Raw genomic sequence first — 21141 nt, 5'->3', positions numbered from 1 at the left:
ATTCTACTTCAATAATGTTGTCAAACACTGAATAGGTGTCTACCAGTTTGATCTTGGGATATTTTAACAGGAAGCACTTTCACTAAAATATTCACCAGGACCTTAACATCAGTATTAAGTAGTGAGATTGGTCTGAAGGATGAACACTCAGGAGGACATTTATTTATTTATAAGAGTTTTGGGCAGGTCTTTTATGAGCACAACATTGACCTTAGCAGTAGTATTGTACCAAGCAATACACTTGCATAAGCTTTACTTTTGGTGCAACTCAATGTGTACAAAGACTTAAAATATTGCAAAACTATGTTAATTACTTCTTTATGTTGATTAACTTTAGTTCTGCCTGCATTTTTCATATCTACAATGGCATCCCATACTTCCTTTTCTCATACAGTACTGTTTATTTCATAACTTTCTAGCATAGACGGGTATGCCAGAGACATATGTACTTAAACCACTTTCCCCAGCAAATGGCATCTGGGAGCTCAAGTAGCATGGACATGCTGAAACAGCAACAGTGACTGTTTAAATGCACCAGTTCTCCCAGAAGTAGTATGTAGTGACATACAGGGAGCTTATGGTCGGAAGGGGCTCAAAAATAAAGAAAGAACACTTTCCAGAGAAAGACTTTGTTACGGGAGTTTCAAGCATGATGGGAGCCGCAAATGAAAGCCGTGAAAACAGCTGCAGTGCAATTCCAAACTACTAAGCAGGATGGGGAAGAGAGAGAGACGAGATAACAGTAGCAAGGCAGATTAAAAGTGCTGCGTGACAACACACCTTTTAGAGCTTTGAGGGAAAGCAAAACAGTAAAGAAAAAAATAATGGACAACTCTAAAACTGCTGGCCTTACTTTAGTCTCTCTAGTGAGCCACACAATTTTGAATCTCCCTGGTGCACCATGCAGTTGAGGCAAACACTGCAAGGCTTCCCATTTAATGGTATAAAGTAGGCATTGAAGCTGTTTTTTGGGAGGGATTTAGAGCAGATTAACTGGAACCTCTCTGTGAAGTTTCAATCATGTCAAAGCCTGGAGTTTCATTAATTGCCCGGTAGACTTGCACTTGATGCTGCCAGAATTCACTCTATACAGCCATAAAATCGCGGGTGAAATTTTACACTTAAGCTATGTGGAAACAGAAGAACCATAAAAAAAGTTGTTTTTTTTTATTCTTCAAGTCATAACCACACCGCTACATATTTAAATCATATCCCAAATCAATAACATAAATTGATTGTAATACAAAGTTACAATATAACCTAAATCTAACTTCCAATGATACATTTAAAAAATTGAAATTATGGAAGAGTGCGAGAGCTCTGTTAAAGTTCTGTTCTTGAAATGTTTGAAAACACTATTGTTGTTTTTTCTAGCTTGTTTGACTGTTTATTGTACTTGTGGCACAAGAAACACTTTCTTATTTTTAAACAAATTAGAAAGTGTATGCACAGTATAATAATATTCATGTGTTCTGGGATTGGTTTACTATGAAAGACATGCAGGTAAAGGAATTGGTAATGCTAAATTGACCCCTGAAGTGTTGAGTAGGTGTTCACTCTACGATGCGCTGACACCCTGTCCAGAGATTGTTCCTGCCTTACACCTAATGCTTGGTGAGTTAGGCTTCAGCTTTTCTACATCCCTGCTCTGGATCAGTGTTTTTTTTTTTTTTAAAAAAAAAAAAGGATGAATTAATGGGAAGTTGGAACATTTTTAATTTTCATATAGGTCCATTTTTGTTAAACATTTTGTCTTGTTGGTATGCGTAATGTGTGGTTGAGATTTGCTCAGACCACTGTGCCACCATTTATACGGGTAGCACATTTAAGCATAAGGTTGCTGTGGGTACCAATATTGAAGAAAAACGTGGTTGTAGCTCACTATGACAAAATGGATTCATGCTCATTTGTTTATTCTTTTATAGTAAGCAGCTTGCTGTTCTTTTTCACTATGCCACACTAGGATGGTTACAGTTTTGTGGGTAAAAACCTCCACACATTAGGCACTGAAGCTGCTTATTAGAAAAGTGGTCTGACGGCTCATGTTATAATTTCTGGACTCATCATTGCCACTGTTCTTGCCTAGCCTGCTTCTGCTAGAGTCAGTGACATTACAATATAACAATACAAAGTGTTTTTCACTCTCTTGCTTGTGATACCAAAACAAGGAAGTTTTAATTAAATACCAAAGCCATGTGCAGCTAATAATGGCACCTACAGGAAAGAGACGCCTAGGATTATTACAAAATCATATTTCTTAAATTCAAAAGCCAAATTAATTACTGGGAAATATTGAATAATTGATAATGCATTTTAGATTAAGTCAAATACAGTAGTGTGAAAAACTATTTGCTCCCTTCCTGATTTCTTATTCTTTTGCATGTTTGTCACACAAAATGTTTCTGATCATCAAACACATTTAACCATTAGTCAAATATAACACAAGTAAACACAAAATGCAGTTTTTAAATGATGGTTTTTATTATTTAGGGAGAAAAAAATCCAAACCTACATGGCCCTGTGTGAAAAAGTAATTGCCTCCTGAATCTAATAACTGGTTGGGCCACTCTTAGCAGCAATAACTGCAATCAAGCGTTTGCGATAACTTGCAATGAGTCTTTTACAGCGCTCTGGAGGAATTTTGGCCCACTCATCTTTGCAGAATTGTTGTAATTCAGCTTTATTTGAGGGTTTTCTAGCATGAACCGCCTTTTTAAGGTCATGCCATAGCATCTCAATTGGATTCAGGTCAGGACTTTGACTAGGCCACTCCAAAGTCTTCATTTTGTTTTTCTTCAGCCATTCAGAGGTGGATTTGTTGGCGTGTTTTGGGTCATTGTCCTGTTGCAGCACCCAAGATCGCTTCAGCTTGAGTTGACGAACAGATGGCCAGACATTCTCCTTCAGGATTTTTTGGTAGACAGTAGAATTCATGGTTCCATCTATCACAGCAAGCCTTCCAGGTCCTGAAGCAGCAAAACAACCCCAGACCATCACACTACCAGCACCATATTTTACTGTTGGTATGATGTTCTTTTTCTGAAATGCGGTGTTCCTTTTACGCCAGATATAACGGGACATTTGCCTTCCAAAAAGTTCAACTTTTTTCTCATCAGTCCACAAGGTATTTTCCCAAAAGTCTTGGCAATCATTGAGATGTTTCTTAGCAAAATTGAGACGAGCCCTAATGTTCTTTTTCCCAACAGTGGTTTGCGTCTTGGAAATCAGCCATGCAGGCCGTTTTTTTCCCCAGTCTCTTTCTTATGGTGGAGTCGTGAACACTGACCTTAATTGAGGCAAGTGAGGCCTGCAGTTCTTTAGACGCTGTCCTGGGGTCTTTTGTGATCTCTCGGATGAGTCGTCTCTGCGCTCTTGGGGTAATTTTGGTTGGCCGGACACTCCTGGGAAGGTTCACCACTGTTCCATGTTTTTGCCATTTGTGGATAATGGCTCTCACTGTGGTTCGCTGGAGTCCCAAAGCTTTGAAATGGCTTTATAACCTTCACCAGACTATAGATCTCAATTACTTCTGTTCTCATTTGTTCCTGAATTTCTTTGGATCTTGGCATGATGTCTAGCCTTTGAGGTGCTTTTGGTCTACTTCTCTGTGTCAGGCAGCTCCTATTTAAGTGATTTCTTGATTGAAACAGGTGTGGCAGTAATCAGGCCTGGGGGTGGCAACGGAAATTGAACTCAGGTGTGATACACCACAGTTAGGTTATTTTTTAACAAGGGGGCAATTACGTTTTCACACAGGGCCATGTAGGTTTGGATTTTTTTTCTCCCTAAATAATAAAAACCATCATTTAAAAACTGCATTTTGTGTTTACTTGTGTTATATTTGACTAATGGTTAAATGTGTTTGATGATCAGAAACATTTTGTGTGACAAACATGCAAAAGAATAAGAAATCAGGAAGGGGGCAAATAGTTTTTCACACCACTGTATGTGAGCACAACTTGGTGTAATTACAATTTTAAAAAACGAAAATAAAATCTTACAATATAAATGATTAAGACAGGCATATAAATGATATACCACTCAAGTATGGCTCAGTAACAAAGTTTTTCTAATTAAGTAAGGAATCCAAATATAACTAAATTATTAATATACTCAGATATTAAAATACTGATTTTATTACATACTGCCAATTAACACTCTTGAGATTTTGGAGTTAGACTCACTTAAAATAACATTAGCAACGTGGATACCTTATTAGCAATATATTACTACTAGGACATTGTTACCCCCTAAAATCCTCAAATTTTTGCACTAAGCCTAATTATCTGCAGGAGTTAATTGAGCATATGTGGTTTAGTTTTAAGCATTAATAATATTTTTTACATACTTGACATTGGTTCCATTTCTTTAATGCAGGTTATTAACATACATTTCATTCGGCTCATTAATGATATTCATTTTAGACTCCTTTGTGATCATCTGCACTTAGTGCTTACAGTATATATACATGGTTTTAATTCTTTCATATCCTCTTTCTGTCCAATAATTAGGTTCTGCACATCTTTTAATTCCAAAGCATTATCAAAACCATCACATTCATACAGCTCCAGCAATGTAAGGGACCCACTTGATGAAGGAGGAAAAACTGACTAATGAGTGTTTTCATTGAGCAAAAGGAGTGCTCAGAATTCTCAGTGTAGCCAAGCTGGCCATACAACTAGCTCAGCATAAACAGAGCAGGTCACCTGCTTCCTTCATCTCTGTCTTCATTAGTGGAGAAACATTTTTCTTTTTGACGATGCAGTAGAATTTTTAGGTGACATACCAACCGCAATACCTCAGGAATCCTCACCAAAGAAATTATAAACCACAGTATACCAGAAAAGTATATCAAAATAAGATCACCAGGGAACAGCAAATTTACTAAATCAAATCCAATCTAACGTATACAGAGTGGTCCAGATCTAATTATGCAGATCCAGATTGACTGGATGACTTTCATTTATGTGGGGAAGATTCCAGTTTGGCGCAAAGATGATTCTTCATGTCCTCAGTTCGTACACTTCTCAATGGTTCAGGATTTTTCGGGTGATTTCCTATGTAATAAACGTTATAAGTTATAGCGTAATGAAAATTGCATAATTAGATCTGGATCACCCTATACTTGGATTGCCAAACATACTGCATAATATTGTAAGATTTTTTGTTACAGCATCTGCAAATCATTTTTTCCTCAGTCAAATGATTTTATGAAAGATCCATGATGATGACTGACAAAACTTTGTGCAATTTAACAATAATATTAAGTGTCTGTTTCACTGGTTGACCAAAAAACGGATTAGAAAGGGAGGAAAAAAAATAAATAAATAAAAGAAGCTGTGATTTTTTTTTTTTAACGTATATCATGGAATGGAGTCACTGCAATAGCAAGTTATTCTTTTAAATAAAGGGATATTTAGCTGATTAGATGCATTTATCACATGCAACGCTATTAAATATTAGGAAACTGTCAAACATCCCTTATTCTCTACACATACTGTTGAGTAAAAACAAAGTAACATACTAGCAACAAGTCGTGATGCTTTAAAGTCAAAGTAAGACCAAAATAAGAAGACTACCACTATCTGCTTTGGTCATGTCCAGGTCACAGTGGATGATTACTTTTTATTCATACAGAATAGTTTATATAATTCATTATTGTTTATAGAATCTGTAGACTCTTTAATAGTTTTGCTATTAATTTTAAAAATAACAGCAGAGCTAGGTTGTTCCCGAAGTGCTGCCAAAGTAACTGCAATACAATATTATTGACACATTTAAGAAAAGTTTTTTTTTTTTCTTTTAGCATTTTAAGGGTATGTTTCTTTTAATCATTTTAGTACCTGAATAAAAATACCTTAACTTGAAAAACCATAGGTGGTAAAATGAATTATTTTTCTCTCAGACTAAAGCGTAAAAAAAACTGTGCTCTGGTTATTTGATTGTGTAGGACAAGCAATGGCAATTGCAAAGGTTAATAAAGCTACAGAACCTCCAATAGAAAATATCCTGCACATGTTCAAGTCATGCATTTGGAATTATTCTAGTCTTCTCAGTGTTAGAAGAATGGAAAAACTTTATACGAAATGAGAAATTTGAAATCCAAGTACTGTACTAGGTCACAATACAGAACAGGGTTGTCACTTTTATATTCAAACTTTATACATACAGTATACAGTACTGTGTGTATTTTAAATATCTTGTGTCATGATATTATTCTAGACAGCTGTGTACTGCAATGTTGGATTTTTTTTTTTTAAATCATAATCTGATTTTCAGGCATTATGTCAAGGAAAAGCCTACTTGTAATCTTTGATTGGATGGCTTCTATTCTGTTGTCATCAATGAAACAGAAGGCCTGTCCAGTGAAATCAAAATTGTAACAGTTGTACAATTATGGGATCTAAATCTCTTAGAATAACAGAAAGAGAATAACTGTATATTACATATACACACACACTCCAAATAAAAGAAGAATAACACAAAGCATTAAATCTTCAGTGGCTAAATCTATAGGATGTTTTCAGTCTACTGCCTTTCACTTGTTTTTCAAAGGACTAAGCTATAATGATTTCTGATTTTTGGTTTCTTCCGGGCGCTCCGGTTTCCTTCCACAGTCCAAAGACATGCAGGTTAGGTGGATTGGCGTTTCTAAATTGGCCCTAGTGTGTGCTTGGTGTGTTTGTGTGCGTCCTGCGGTGGGTTGGCACCCTGCCCTGGATTGGTTCCTGCCTTGTGCCCTGTGTTGGCTGGGATTGGCTCCAGCAGACCCCCGTGACCCTGTATTCGGATTCAGCGGGTTAGAAAAAGGATGGATGGATGGATGGATTTCTGATTTTAATTGGACAGCAGAAAAAACAACAGTGGAATGATGTTTAGAAGTCTTTTGATGAGTCATGAAGCCTAGAAAAAGGAAGCAACTTTCCTCTATACTGTGTTCAGTGCTTCTTCACCCCCATTTAGGACCTAATTTCATATATGCAGTATGTGGTGCCATTCTTGTTTCTTTCCTATTAAGTTTAGATACAGAACACTTGTAAAAAAACCAAAGACTGACTACCACAAACTACTACTTAGCATAAAGAAGAGGGACGCGTCACGCCTGGACAAACTGGTGAGGAAGGCAGGCTCTATTGTAGGCACGGAGCTGGACAGTCTGACATCTGTGGTGGAGCAACGGGTGCTGAGCAGGCTCCTGTCAATCATGGAGAACCCACTACATCCACTGAACAGTATCATCTCCAGACAGAGGAGCAACTTTGGCAACAGACTGCTGTCACTGTCCTACTACACTATCAGACTGAGGCGATCATTCCTCCCCCACACTATGCAGCTCTTTAATTCCACCATGGTTGTAATTTGTTTGTCTCATTTGTTCAATTGTGCTTTCTTCAACTATTTTCAGGACAAGTGTGTAAATATGAAGATGTTCTAGGTCTCATTTATGAAGGAATTTGGAAAATTCTGAAGGGTTCACTAACTTTCAAGTATCACTGTATATTGATACCTAAATGTTCCTCTGATTTTCCTTGTCTGGGGGCTAGAGGTGATACTATGAGATTTCATGACGAACAATGAAGTCAACTGGGCACAAGGAGAAAGGTATGCAAGTTTTATCTGGCTTGGGTTAAAAGAGTCAGGAAATAATCTGTTCAGGAAGTCATTAGTGGTGGTGGCTAGTGTCTCTCGTGGCAATAACCCTGGGACACACTGATTTACACCACTGTTAAGAGCAGCTATCAAATAAAGAAGAAATCCTTCTAACAAGCATTAGACGGAATTAATACATATTTGAAACTGCACTCCAAATTTACAGTCGAAGATAAGGGAAACAAGAGATTGCCAAAAGCTTGGTGGAGCACATGATGCTAGAATCAATATTTCATTGTCCTTAGACTATATTTTTCATTTATACTGTATACTTATCTATGTCTATGAGCTTTTGATTTGGGAGGTAACCAAAAAGATCAAGAAACCAAATAAGTTTCCTCCCAGAGAAAGGGCTGCGGAACTCAGACACAGAGTAAGTGCCTTACACCAGATACTGTATATGCCTACTCCCAAGTGGCATCAGCTTAAACGGTTTTGGGCACCTTATGAAATGATATAACCGGTCAAAAGATAAACCAAGATACACTAAAATGTTTTTCCCCACTCACTTTGCCAGGAAGTAAAAGAGAATGCTGCAAAAAGTACTAGGGATACATGATAGATGTAAAGAAATCTGGTCTGCTCTGCTATACTCAGCCTGTTATTTTGTAACCCTAACCAGAACAGCAGATAGAATATAGCAATCCAAGTGTACAATCTGCATCAACTCATTAGTTTCCTTAATTGTAACACAGATCAGAAAACAACACCAGTCCACACAACTATGAGCATCACTTTGAATACTTAAGAAATGTTATGTGCTTTAACTGTGTTGAGAAACTTGACCTTAACAGAAAATAAACTGCCAGCCAAAGTTTTTCTTTTCATATAATGCAATGAAACAAATCTCATAAATAACTGTCAGGTGAAGATGCAATTTTTAACAATTTTTTCTTATTGAACCTATATACGATGACGTAAAATGCTGCTTGGTGCATCTTTAACCTAACGCTATACTTTATAGATGAGAAGAGAAGGAAAACCTGTATATGTCAAATAGTAACTAAACTTTTTTGCTTCTGTAAAAACAAGAAATACTCAAACTCAACTTTAAACTGTCTTTTTGTATTTGGTGTGTTATTAATTTTACTTCATCTGCCTTGTAGGTAACCTTTTTTGTCCATATACAAGAAATTGTGGTTCATTTATCACATTTTAAATCTAATGGCTAGAATACTGATCCACACAGAAACGTTAAGCAAGAATTAAGTAGGATACTTACTTAAAATGTTGTTAATGACTGACTTTGTAACATATCGTAGCTATTACGAGCAAAGCCTTACAGATAGAAGCAGTTTTAAGTAAATTTTACAAATTTGCCCTTCACTTTTGCATGTTTGAAGCAGTAACTCTAAATTATCGTGATATCTTTTTCTTTCAAGTCAACCATTGTCCGTCTGTCTGTGTCCGGGTCACGCTCAACACAATAAAGGTACACAGAAAATGTGCTTTTTCGGTCTTCAAAAGTAACCAGCCGGTTTCAGATTTTCACCTCAGCGCCAATGCACTATAATTGTGATATGCATGCAATGCTGTATGACAATACCATTTAAGCAAGTACACCCTTTGCCAATGACAAGGAAGAGGAGGATGAGGAAGAAGGAATGCTGGGAGGAATTACCAAAATTCCTGATTTTAGAGGAGAGGGTGTATACAAAGCTGGTGTAGATGAAAAGCAGGCAATCACCACTAATGTCTTTACATAATATTCGATTTTGCAAATATTGAAACACTTTCACTTAATTTGTTTAGAATGCTACAATGTCATGTTTATTTCATATTACATTTCATATTTCTTTTTCTTTTTTTATACACCACCAAAGAACCAAAAACTAAACCTTATAATAATGTACTGCTAGCTGATTGGTTTTAAGTGAATTCATGATGCTTCAAGGGCAGATGTACTTTATACTCATTTCTAAAATTGCTGATTAAAAACAGTTTTGGGGAGCACTCGAAAAAGCAGCACATATTGCATTTTACTTACATACACTGTAAAGTTTTTTGTTAATTTCCATGATTCACAATTTTCAGGAAAGCAACCCTGTGTATTAGGTCATTGTGAAATGACTAATATTTTGGTTTAATAAAATAAATTAGAGACCCCAAGGCAAAATAATTGTTAGAATTCATATAATAGAGAGTTAAATGTGCTGATATGATTTATAAAAATAATATTTCATGGTGGTATTGAAAATATGGATGGCAGCTACTGAAGAATAAAGAAAATGCAATCTTTTTGACTTATAATAGGCCTTCTGCGTCACACCCGCTGCAAATTCAGAATGGACACATTTTGCCCCGCCCCTTTTAGTATATGCTGAACCTTCATTTACAGCTCTGCATTTTACCTGTTCATAATTCAAGGGGAAATAGGTGGTTGCATATTTACAAGGCAACTCTTACCAGTCTTCGAGTGAACATTCAAGATTATAAGAATCTCTTTTTAATTAAACTTTACGCATTTCTTGACTTTGTCAATATATCTAAATTTGACCCTCGCGGTAGTTTCTGAGCAGTAATTTCAGCAACAATATGTATAATAAACCTTTACTGGTTTGTAATAAACGTTTGCATATATGTTTAAACATTTCATAGTAAGCTTTTGAAATACAGGATTTAGTTACAATTTTCAAGAAGGACTTAAAATAAAGGCAGATCAACGATTTTTTTTTTGCTACACTGATAAAATGAACACCTATATAGACTTATGTGTAACCCCAAAGAAGTTAAATATTCAAAAACCGAAACCTTTACAAATGAGACACAAACTTTACTGCTTCAAAAATAACCAAATCGGCAAAATGTAAAAAAAAAAAAAAAATACTGGTTCATCGCTTTCTGAAAGGTCCGTCTGACACTTACTCTACATTTTCAAAACTGATCAGCCACCAAGTCTCCTCAGAAATAAATCACTTGAAATCACTCTGCAGTATTAATTAGCGCCAGCCGGGTACTTAAAAAATATCATACAAGAGAAATTAAAAATAACTAGCTAACCTTTATTAGAATCTGTAAATAACAATAATAAAAACTCACCCCATTCTCATTTTCGATCCAGACTGCACTCCAGTAGGCATTGGTGGTCGAGAAGGTAGGCGACTTAAATGCAACTGTTTCTCCATAGCAAACAGAATGGAAATATTGGTTGCAAATGGTTTTCTGGTGAAAATTGTCTTAATTCCCTTCCTTTCGACACCACTTAATTTTTGTACACAAATAACCAACTGAATCGCCTGCAGTTCAGATTGCAAGCAGCGATTAAAAAAATAGTTCCTACCACCAAAAACACGCCCCCGACGCCCGGTTAAGATTCATGGGAATTGTAGTTCTAACGTTCCGCGTGGTATTGCGACAAAGCTAGTAGAATATTCTAAAAAACTACACATACCATTGATCAACGAGGAAGCCCTGTTGTGACGTCTAAAATGGTGACATAATGTTTCTTGTAGTAAAGCTCATGGGTAATTTTACTAAAGGACGCGAGTGTTTAAGCTCTGGTAAATTTGTGTGTATTTTTCCAGAAAACCAACTAAAATGAGTCTTAGTATGTGAACTTTCACTAATGAAAGTATTTTTAGAAAGAAAAACGTATACGTTTCTTTAAGAGGGTCGAATAACTCGGTCAATAATCTTACTGCATTTTTTTTCGTAATGCCTTGCGTTATTTCTGTCGAATCACAAAAAAACACCGCTCGTCCCTTTAAAACAAAAAGTGTACTTATTAATTGTGCTATTTTAAAGTGGAAAATGTTTTTTTAGAGTACTCCAGTAAAGTAGAAGACACTCTCGGTTGCCTCAGTTTAGAACCTGAGAAACACCCGCTCTGGATTAATTCCGTTAACACTGTACGGTACTTGGAATTGAGTCTGACAGGAAATTTTGAGTTTTTACAGGGTGTTACCTGTAATATTTAATATCAACAGGTGTCACTGTTTCACGCGCTGCAAGGTACATTACATCTCTGGCAAACTTGAATTGATTTGATCAGTGTTGAAAATGTCCGCTTTCTGAACCCAAAAGAAAAAAAAATCTAATCTAAGTCACAATTCCTTAGAGGTCAATAAAAAATTTGAGCGTCCCCACCCTAACAAAATGATGTGAAAAAGGTTTCAGCACTCGTTGTTTTAAATCATTCTACTGCATTAACCTTCTGGCATTAGTATCCTTTTAAAATACCAATTTATGTTGTGTTATAGTACCGTTACATATAGTTCCTCTACAGTAAATTATAGTTCTTTAGAGTAAACAATGAGATTAGGGTGATGTAAAATAAAAGCTTAGAGTAAGAACTGTGAAGGAAGAAGAAGGCAGCAAATAGACCATAATGGACCTAGAAAGTAAATTTGAGATGATAATCATTTGTCTGACATTTTTCTATACCTAGAAACTTGCAACATCACTGTTTCATGGGTTTAACTGACTAGTATACAGTATTGATTTATTAACTAAATATTATAGTATTATAAATAAACACATACTAAAGGGACAGGAAATACACCACTGGTAGGAACCAGAAGAATCGTAGTAGTATGTGTGACAGACTTAACACAACAAGCATCAGGAAGGCCTGTATAAAAATGTATAACAGCTATGGTATAAAATTTAAAAACTAGCAAGGCAGAAATGGAGATAGACAAATTAACATAAGAAGCTGTTCAGATTAAGCAGTGCTACAGACCAAAACATCAAAACTGGGTACATAAAATCAAAACAAAACTTTCAAGGCTAGCAGATGAAGAACATCTAGTTCAAGTAAGGTAGTAACAAAACAGTAGTACTAAACAGCAGGAAAGATGTTAATGTTTTCAAGTCAGTTTCAGGTTTTATGGATTTCAATTTGTTTGTGGATTTTGATGTAAGATTCAGTCAATGGAATTTATTTCCAGAATGCTTGTCTGCATTGCTTAAATCATGCAACAGTTGAGATTTTCTGGTGTTGGTCTGCTTGAAAAAGTTCAATAACCCTGTGTAGCAACCAAAGACATTTTCAACTTTGTGGTCCCTATGCATTGAAACTCTTTTCCTTGGTATGTCTGTAAACCTTTGTCTGTCTTAACACTGAAATTCAAACTGAAGATGCACGAAACAGTCTTGTTTCTTGTCCTGCCACAGCATCTCAATAGGGTATAGATCTGCAGTTCAAAAACAATAAACATATTTTTATTTTAGCCATTATGATGTAGAGTTGCTTGTGTTTTGGCGCTTAACTCGGCTAAGTCTTGAGGCATGAAGAGGTGGCTTTTAAAAATGTTCCTAATGCAGAAAATTATCTCTAAAATATGACACTAATACTTCCAGGCTTGGCTAATGATATGAGCTTCTTACTGCTGAAAGCTTCCACATCTGACTTACTGGTACACAGGATATCTTTCCAGTAGAGAACCATCCATGTTTATTTTGGCCAGTGCTCACTGACAATTTATGTCACCATTAGAAAGCCATAGGTTCTGTCTTGCTATTCTGTCATGGATCGTATTTTTGCTAAGTGTCTTAAAAACTGAATCTTAAAAATTGACCTTAGTAGAGGTCAGTGTTTCCTTAGTTGCTCAATTAAAAATGATATATTTGCAGTTAAGACAGTTGTCTGAGGATGTCCACAAGAATGGCAAAGGTGATCCTAATTGTCCTCTTAATTAGAATGAGTGCATTTATTAAACATTTCATAAACATTTGCTCTCAGACCTGCTTGCAGAGTTGGCTCAATCTAATTAGAAACTTCATCAAAGTAGGGAGAGAAGAAGATGCCATGCGTAGGTTTAATAGCGGAGTTTAAAATCATATAAGCATTCAAATGGGGACATTTTTATAGATGAACTATATACGACATGTGAGGCACATTTAGACAAAGGCAACTGGGCTATCCAATTGGACTGAAACTAATCAACTATGCACCCTAAATATTTCTCAAGATACTTCTTTAACCTTTCAGACTGTTCATTGCTCTCTGGGTGATACACAAATACAAACCAACCTTGTAGCCAATCTTGGCATAAAAGATTTGCCTGAATTTAGAGATGAATTGTCTGACCTCTGTCTGAAATAATGGTTTTTAGTTATCTGTGTAACTGAAAATGTTCTCTAAGAAATATTTCAGCTAACTCTTTAGAAGTGGGCAATTTTTCAATAGTATAATGTGGGTACTTTTTGATAAACTGACAACTACAACAAGATAGTCATATATTTCTATGATATCAATAAGTTGGTTATAAAATCCTTTCTGATTTCTTTACATTAATTTGGAGGAGCAATTGGCTGTAGTAAAGGGCCATCTTGCATGTCAAGAATATAATCTTTTTGCCATTATTAAATAAACAAAATTTTTGTACTGGGAAAAATCAAAAAGAGATCTTTACTTCCCTTTTGTTCTGTTTATTATATAAATAAGACACTGGATGTGTATGTAACACGCTTTACTCTCATTTTTTGTATTATTTGTTATTTTTTAATATTTATGTTCTTACACAAATGACATCTGAGGAACTCACCACATCGCCTCTCCCCATGTGCAGGCCCTGTAAGCCTGTGGCTTTGCAGGACTATTATGTCCTTCCAACTTCAAACTTCAGATGACTGATAGAAAAACATAAGTCCGAAAAAGGAAAGTACGATACCAAAAACAGCAGATTGAGAAAATGTAAAAAACAAAAATCTGTACTTAGATGCTCTAATATTGCCAAACATTTCAAGTCAACACCTTCTTCACAATTCAGCAGCTAGTGCTAATGGGATAAAGCAGGAGGCAGAGTTCCAAGTAGGAACATTTAGCACAGACTTCCAAACCAACAACCTCATATTTTGCATCACGAGGAAGATTATTATACAACCAAAGGCTGTAAGAAAACAGGCTTTTTACATTCATTCACAAGTTTTAATTTAAAACCTCTGACTTATTTATTTTCAGTTTTTTTTGCTTCATATTTATGTGTATGATATGGCTGAGGTGTGAATTACTGCTTTTTAGGTAAGGCTGCACCACTGCCATAGGTATACCGAGTAATTCATCCACCAATCCTGTTCCCAAAACAGTCACATTTAAGGTCAAAGGAGACCATCAGAACAGTAGGCAAAGAAAGACACTGAAATAACCCTAGACAGAGCACCAGAATGTATGGCAATGTGTACTAAAATTAAACAAAATAAAATTCTAAGGATAGCAAATTAGCATAGTGATGAGCACAGCTACCTCACAGCTTCAAAGTCCTGGGTTCAAGTCGCTGTGTAGATGCCATCTGAAAAGAGTTTGCATTATTTGCTCATGCTATTGTGCACATGTAGATAACTTAAAGTTGTGTGGGTTCAGCTGATTGATGACTCTAAATTGGTCCAACATGACTGAATCTGGTTTCCCAAAAAGAATTATACGCACTGCTGGTCCCTACTGTTCAACTGCTGCTGTCAGAACAGACTTTTCCCACAAAGCACTGGTACATTACAATAAGGGGTTTTGGAACATTAACCATTACAATCTCAGTACAAAATCTAGCAGTAAAGCATATTTTACTTTCTTGAATATGACGTTACATGCAGGCTCAAAACAATCTTCTGCGTATTTTTCATTGTACAAATGCATGAAATTCACTTTTTATCAGAAGAGGAAATAAAAAAAATTGGGAATGGTCTACTTTCTCGTATACTCAGATATGGGGACGGATATTTGAGGAGTAAACCGCAAGACAATCATTATATTTTTATATTATGTGTATTAAAGAACCATCAACAACAAAAAAAATCAATATAATAATATATTTAATAATTATTATAAAAGTAAAGTTGAATATATCGGACTATATAGCTGAATGAATAACAGGTAAAGAACCACTTCCGGTTAGCGGAAATAGGTGATAGGTTTTGCACCTAATACTTGTATGCAAAATTTAGTTGACCTAAACAAAGCATACTCAGGTTATCGTGTTTACATACACACACACACAGACAGACACAGACATTATTCCAAAAATGGTATTTTCGTCGTGATTCATCAAAATCGTGAAATTGAATTTTTGGAGAGGAGGTCTAAAACGTTGAGATTCAATAAAATCTCGACATCGAATATTTGGACGATTACAATACTTTACTTATACTTCGTACACGAGAAAGTAAAAACAGAAAAGCTTCCATTTGATTACTGTTTGTTTTTTTCATGGGACATTTGATAAATTAAAAAATGTAGATGGTAGATGTTAAAGATCCCTTATTCCCCATAAACTCAAGGCACCTAAAATAATTTACGGATGTTATCATACGGCTTATATAAACTGATTGCTAACAACGATATATGATTTCATAAATCGTAGTTTGTGACCAAAGGAACAATAAACGTATAATGACCATAAAAGGATGAATATTCTATTAATGTTGTAGTATTGATCAGAACATTATACATTACCAGCACCAAATAATAAGCAGCAAATTCACTATTTACAATCTTGCAAATGTATAATTTGAAATTGTTTAGACACTTGTACGTTTACCCACCCTGCCATTCTCAATCTCACTCTTGCGGTTAAGACCACTGATGTGTAAACCTGAGGTACTGAAAAATTAAAAATGAACTCGCCAATATCCCATAATTACTGGCGTCGGCGGCGGCACGTCGAGCTGAGTGGCGGGTTGAGTCGATGTTGTTGCTCGGAGACGGATGGCGCCGATGCAGTAGGGGTGGAGCTAGATAAACGACTTAACAAACATGGCGGTTGCAGAGATGAACTTTTGACAGTCATAGTCTAGAAAAGCTGAATGGAAGTATGAAACACAAAAATCCGAAGAGCACCAAACTGGGAGGCAGAAGGAGGAAAGGTAAATGCTTCTGGTATTTGATATTGTTACATCGTACTCAGAGCAGGCAGGAGTGTAGAGCAGGTTTTACAGATCGGCTGCGTTATTTATTTAAATGCATAGAAACAAATGGCCTTAAAATGAGCTTCATGAAATTACGTATTTAACTGTCAGTTATGATTTCTGAACATTTGATTGATATTCAAAAGGGCATGGAAAACTCATAGATGTAGATATAGCATAGTCGACACTTTTCAAGTAAGAGTTTCAGCCGGAATCTGGCATTGTATGGAGCGAGCCAGAAACCAATAATCGGGTACACTAACTCTCATATGCTATTCAGATTTTTGGGGAAAAAGCTGTAAATATAGTGAAATTATTTTTCTAAGGATATAGGCAGTTCGGTTTCTTTACCACATGGTACCTCTCCAGGATTTACAATTAACAGAAGAATCAAACAGGTTTTCCAATGTCTCCTTTATTCTTCATAGCTGCAACAAAAATGCAGAAAAAAATAGTCTTGAGAAATTCTGATTTTTTGAGACTAACTGTATTAGGTAAAAGTCTGTCCATCGCCTAATTCGCGACACAACAGTGTTTATGGCGACGGTTGCAAAGATTGTTAAAATAATGTATATTTATTTTTCCTCTATAAAGCTTCAGATTTTAAAGTAAACCTAAAAATGGGAATTGTTGTAAATTAAACACTGCCCACCTGCAATCAACTAATAATATCATAATCAAATCTGTAGTTAAGTATTCGGGTGTGCACTAACCAAAGATAACAACAGGTCTCTCAATATAATCTCAATAATTGGAGCCAAATGAACAAATGCACATCACATTTAAATGCCTGTTTATAAAGAGACTTCTTTATTTTCGGCCCAATATTTTTCACAGAAATGGAGAGTATGTTCACATTTATTTATCTTGCTTATTTTATGGCATTTCCTAAAACAGCTCTTAAAACTTGACGTCCAGTGGGACAGTGTGAACCTGGATATACTGTATAACTATATATATAACTGTCTAGAGCCAGGTTTAATTCTCACCTTGCACCTTGTATTGTCTGGACCATCATCAGTCATCACCCTGTAGACTGGAAAAATGGCTTAAAATCAATAGATATTTATGTTGTAAGATTTGGTGTAGGAAAGTGAATGTAGTATCAGCTTTGTTAAACACGTAGCAGAGGATCCATCATTGTCATAGTCTGCGTTTGTGCCCCAATGGCAGATTTTACTCGTAATTTGTTTCTTCATGTTCAATCCACTGCCTTCCAATGAATTTTAATTCTTTCAGGATTTGTTGCCAGCTTGCTTCCGAAGTTACCAGTATAAATGTGTTAGAGAATAAATAGATGAATGAGTGGACATCAAGGTTGTTGTTAGTATTGTTTAAAACATATTGTCCCTGAGCTAAATGGCAGGCGGTTATTTTGAAAAGTGCTAAACATACTGCAGAAAATTCCTATGCTGATTTATCTGATTGTATAATGTTAGCATGCCCACCATATTGGTTAGTGTCTTTTATTTATTATTAGTATGCATTTATCTCCTTTGAAGTAACCATACATACATTTTTTGGCACTAGCTAAAGTTTAGTTCACCTGTTTGATACTCTTGGAGAGTGTTAACAAGTTGATTTCTAAAAAAAATCAAAGGTTGTGTTTAGTTGCTTCTTTCCTGTTACCCTGCTGTATCCACTCACCATTTCATTGCACGTTCTTCAGAAAACAATGGATCAGAACATCTCCAGTAGCTAACATACTTGCTCAAAGCTTCGCTGTCTTGGCTGAATTTTCCTATTCACCATTATAGTTTTGGCATGCTTTAGTTCACACCAGTCCCAATTTACTGTTTGCATTGCTTCTATTACTATTTGTTTTCTATTTCTGCACACTATAGTCAAGAAAGCAATGAAATAAGAACACAGAAAACATGAATGCTTAAGGTCATGCTTTATTGTAAAAATACAGTTGTTCTGCACATCTTAAAGTATTATAAACTTGCCAGACTCGTGTTCATCTTTGTTTAGTAATTCCAGAATTGAATTCTTCTGAATTCATTTTTTAATTCACAAGTTTCCAGATACAATATTTTTATACAGGATCTTTCACAGATCTTGTCAGCTAAAGATACTTTGTGAAGCACACAAGGATACAACTCAAAATAACAAATTTCAGCAGCAGATTAGGTTAGATAAACTGTATGAATCCTGTGGGGATATTAAGATGAATATAGTGTTAGAAACATAAAAAAAAACCAATGTGAATTGTTGGCTGTTTATAAAATATGTTATTCTGAAAAATGAAAAATAGTGTCATTTGAAACCAGTCGTGTTCTAATGAAAATGTTATATTCCTAAGTATATGTGTTAATAGATAGACTGTATTCTGCCTTTCTAAGCCTTTATCAGTCTATTATCACACCTGTTTTTATCCCCCATATCCATTTGTTCAGTGTGATGCTACTCATCCCCCACCCTCTACATACTGGTCAAGGTTAAATTCATTCCTCTCTAACTTTATCTGAGTGGAAAAGAGGTCCTGTCTTGATTGCTCAGCTTTAATACAGGATAAGTGCTTTTTATCACCATGACTCCTTTCTTCTCCCAATAAATATATGACATTCCCTGCCTTCAGTTCCACCTTTGTGGCTTCTTGTTGAGAAAAGAACAGTACAACCACAAATCATACAAATGCTCCCCTTCATGTGAGTTAATGAAAAATTTCCTTTTGCTTCCACGGGATAATTTATTTTTGTCATTTTCTGTACTTGGAGACTGGCTTCTGAAAATTTAGTTTCGTGCCTTAAGTGTCAAGGAAAGTGCCCTATTTTCCATAACAATGTTTTGCAAGCAGCCAGTAGTACCTCTGTTACCCAAGATGGATGTATCGTGACATAGCCTCCTTGGGCGAATTGTTTGATGAGCTAGGGCTCCTCGCATGTCAAGCCTTAAAATTTAGTATCCCTCTGTTTTACTTCTTTTTTTTCGTTTTACATTTGAGATCAGTGCTTAGATCATGTGTATTCCAAATGTCTCCTCCTCTACCTCAAAAACCTTCTCTAGATCTTATTTTAAATCTTTCTCACCCTTTATAAATCCATTCTGTTATCTATATTTAGCTCTGAATAAAGCCTCTTACAAACCTTTGTCCTTAAACTCTATCTATGTAACACATAAGAAGATATATTGTTATATTGGGATTATTTTCTAAAAATAAGACCTCCATTTCTAGAAATCCATACTATCAACTTTCTCAATACTAAACTCATGGGGTCTACATCATGCCCAATAAAAACAACTTCATGGGCTTTTACAATGACCCTGTCTTTTTCATAACACAGAAGTTTCTGGTAAATTTATTCATGTATTCTAGGAGTGTTCATCAGCATCCCATTTCCGATAGTCCATAGCCTCCGATTTGTCTGCTTTTTTGACTTTCAGCTATCCACTCGCATCCTTCTTCTTTTACATTTGTCCTGACCTTCCTCTGAAGTGGAAATTTGTCCTTTTTTTAAACCTGATGGAAATGATCCTTTTATAAACTTTCAGTTCTTGAATACTGAACAATGAAAATCAGTCAAGCTTCATCTTTAAATATCAGTGCTTAGCTGACTATTATTAATAATATCTGATAATGGGTTTCATCCAAAGAAGTATTAATACTCTTAATGCCCTTTCCCTATATATAATATCTTTTCCTTGCCTTTTATCTCGCTTTTGACAGTTTAATTGGCAAAAATGGGATTTATATTAAATTATATTGTATTTTTTACTTGTAATACTTCATGCTTTAGTAACATTTTGCACACATATAAAAATCATGCATTTTTATAAAGTTTAGGGTCATGGGGACAGGAGCCTGTGGTATAGAAAATGAATTGAATTAAATTGAATTTAGACAAGTTAACAATTTCACTCCCAAGTTTCTACTACAAGACTGGGGGAGTTACCCTGATCAAAACCATATTAACGGTAAGTGCCATAGCTGGATATTGAGAAGAGAAAGATCAATCAAAATAAGTACATTTTTATAAAGTAGTATGAAATGCACTTCTATCTAGAGTAACCTGTTCTAAAAATGTCAAGCTTCCAACCTTGAGTTTAGTGAAGCCTTAATAATATTGACATGTAACTTTGTAGGTTAAAGACTGTTCCTCCTACGTTTTCAAAACTTTTTAAGTTTAGTATTCCTTTGATGTTTAATTAGTCTTGTCTCTTTCTGCCTTCCTCAAAATGATCAGCATAATTGATTAAACAACAATCTGGGGATCTTTTTGGCAACACGTGCTTTAGGACAGGTTGCAAAATTGATCATTACAAGTGGACATCTCGGAACAAATTGCTAATTCCTTGGTTACAAAATCCATTAGACAGAAATTCACCAAACCAAAGAGTCTTCATATACTTCCTAAACACATTTAGGGAGACATAATTTTGAATGAAGTTGGAATGGCTCCTTTCGAAGCCTGATTAGAACTGAGGTGTCTGATCTGTAGAAAAATGGAATAGACTTATTCAGAGACAGCACATTCCAGTTGTTTGGATAGAAAGGAAAGTACAGAGACAGGTCTGTAATTACCTACTTGAGAAAGACCAAGTGTGGGCTTCTTGAGAAATGGGAGTTATTAGAGTCTGTTTGAACATAGTAGGGAAAGTGCTTATGCTAAGTGAGACGTTGAGAGACAGCCACAGGGAGAGGTGAGG

At 35.6% G+C, this 21141-nt stretch overlaps 2 protein-coding genes across 4 annotated transcripts in view; one reads left to right on the top strand and one right to left on the bottom strand.

Moving 5' to 3' along the window:
- Positions 1–16151, bottom strand: part of ppme1 (protein phosphatase methylesterase 1) — a 47156-nt gene extending 31005 nt beyond the window's left edge. The window contains exon 1 of one of the 2 annotated variants that reach the window (XM_039744279.1): positions 16129–16151. In XM_039744279.1, the coding sequence (XP_039600213.1) occupies positions 16129–16136 (8 nt within the window). In that variant the 5' untranslated portion in view covers positions 16137–16151. Of the gene's footprint in view, positions 1–10689; positions 10952–16128 lie in introns of those variants that run through there. The other variant, XM_039744280.1, reaches the window with a different exon arrangement.
- Positions 16152–16325: 174 nt separating this feature from the next.
- c2cd3 (C2 domain containing 3 centriole elongation regulator) overlaps positions 16326–21141 on the top strand; it is a 92785-nt gene continuing 87969 nt past the window's right edge. For both annotated transcript variants that reach the window (XM_039744277.1, XM_039744278.1), the window contains exon 1: positions 16326–16449. In XM_039744277.1, the coding sequence (XP_039600211.1) occupies positions 16398–16449 (52 nt within the window). In that variant the 5' untranslated portion in view covers positions 16326–16397. The remainder of the gene's footprint in view (positions 16450–21141) is intronic.

The sequence above is a fragment of the Polypterus senegalus genome, chromosome 2 (assembly GCF_016835505.1).
Source record: "Polypterus senegalus isolate Bchr_013 chromosome 2, ASM1683550v1, whole genome shotgun sequence".
NCBI classification, from domain to species: domain Eukaryota; kingdom Metazoa; phylum Chordata; class Cladistia; order Polypteriformes; family Polypteridae; genus Polypterus; species Polypterus senegalus.
This window is presented reverse-complemented; position numbering and strand designations above follow the sequence as displayed.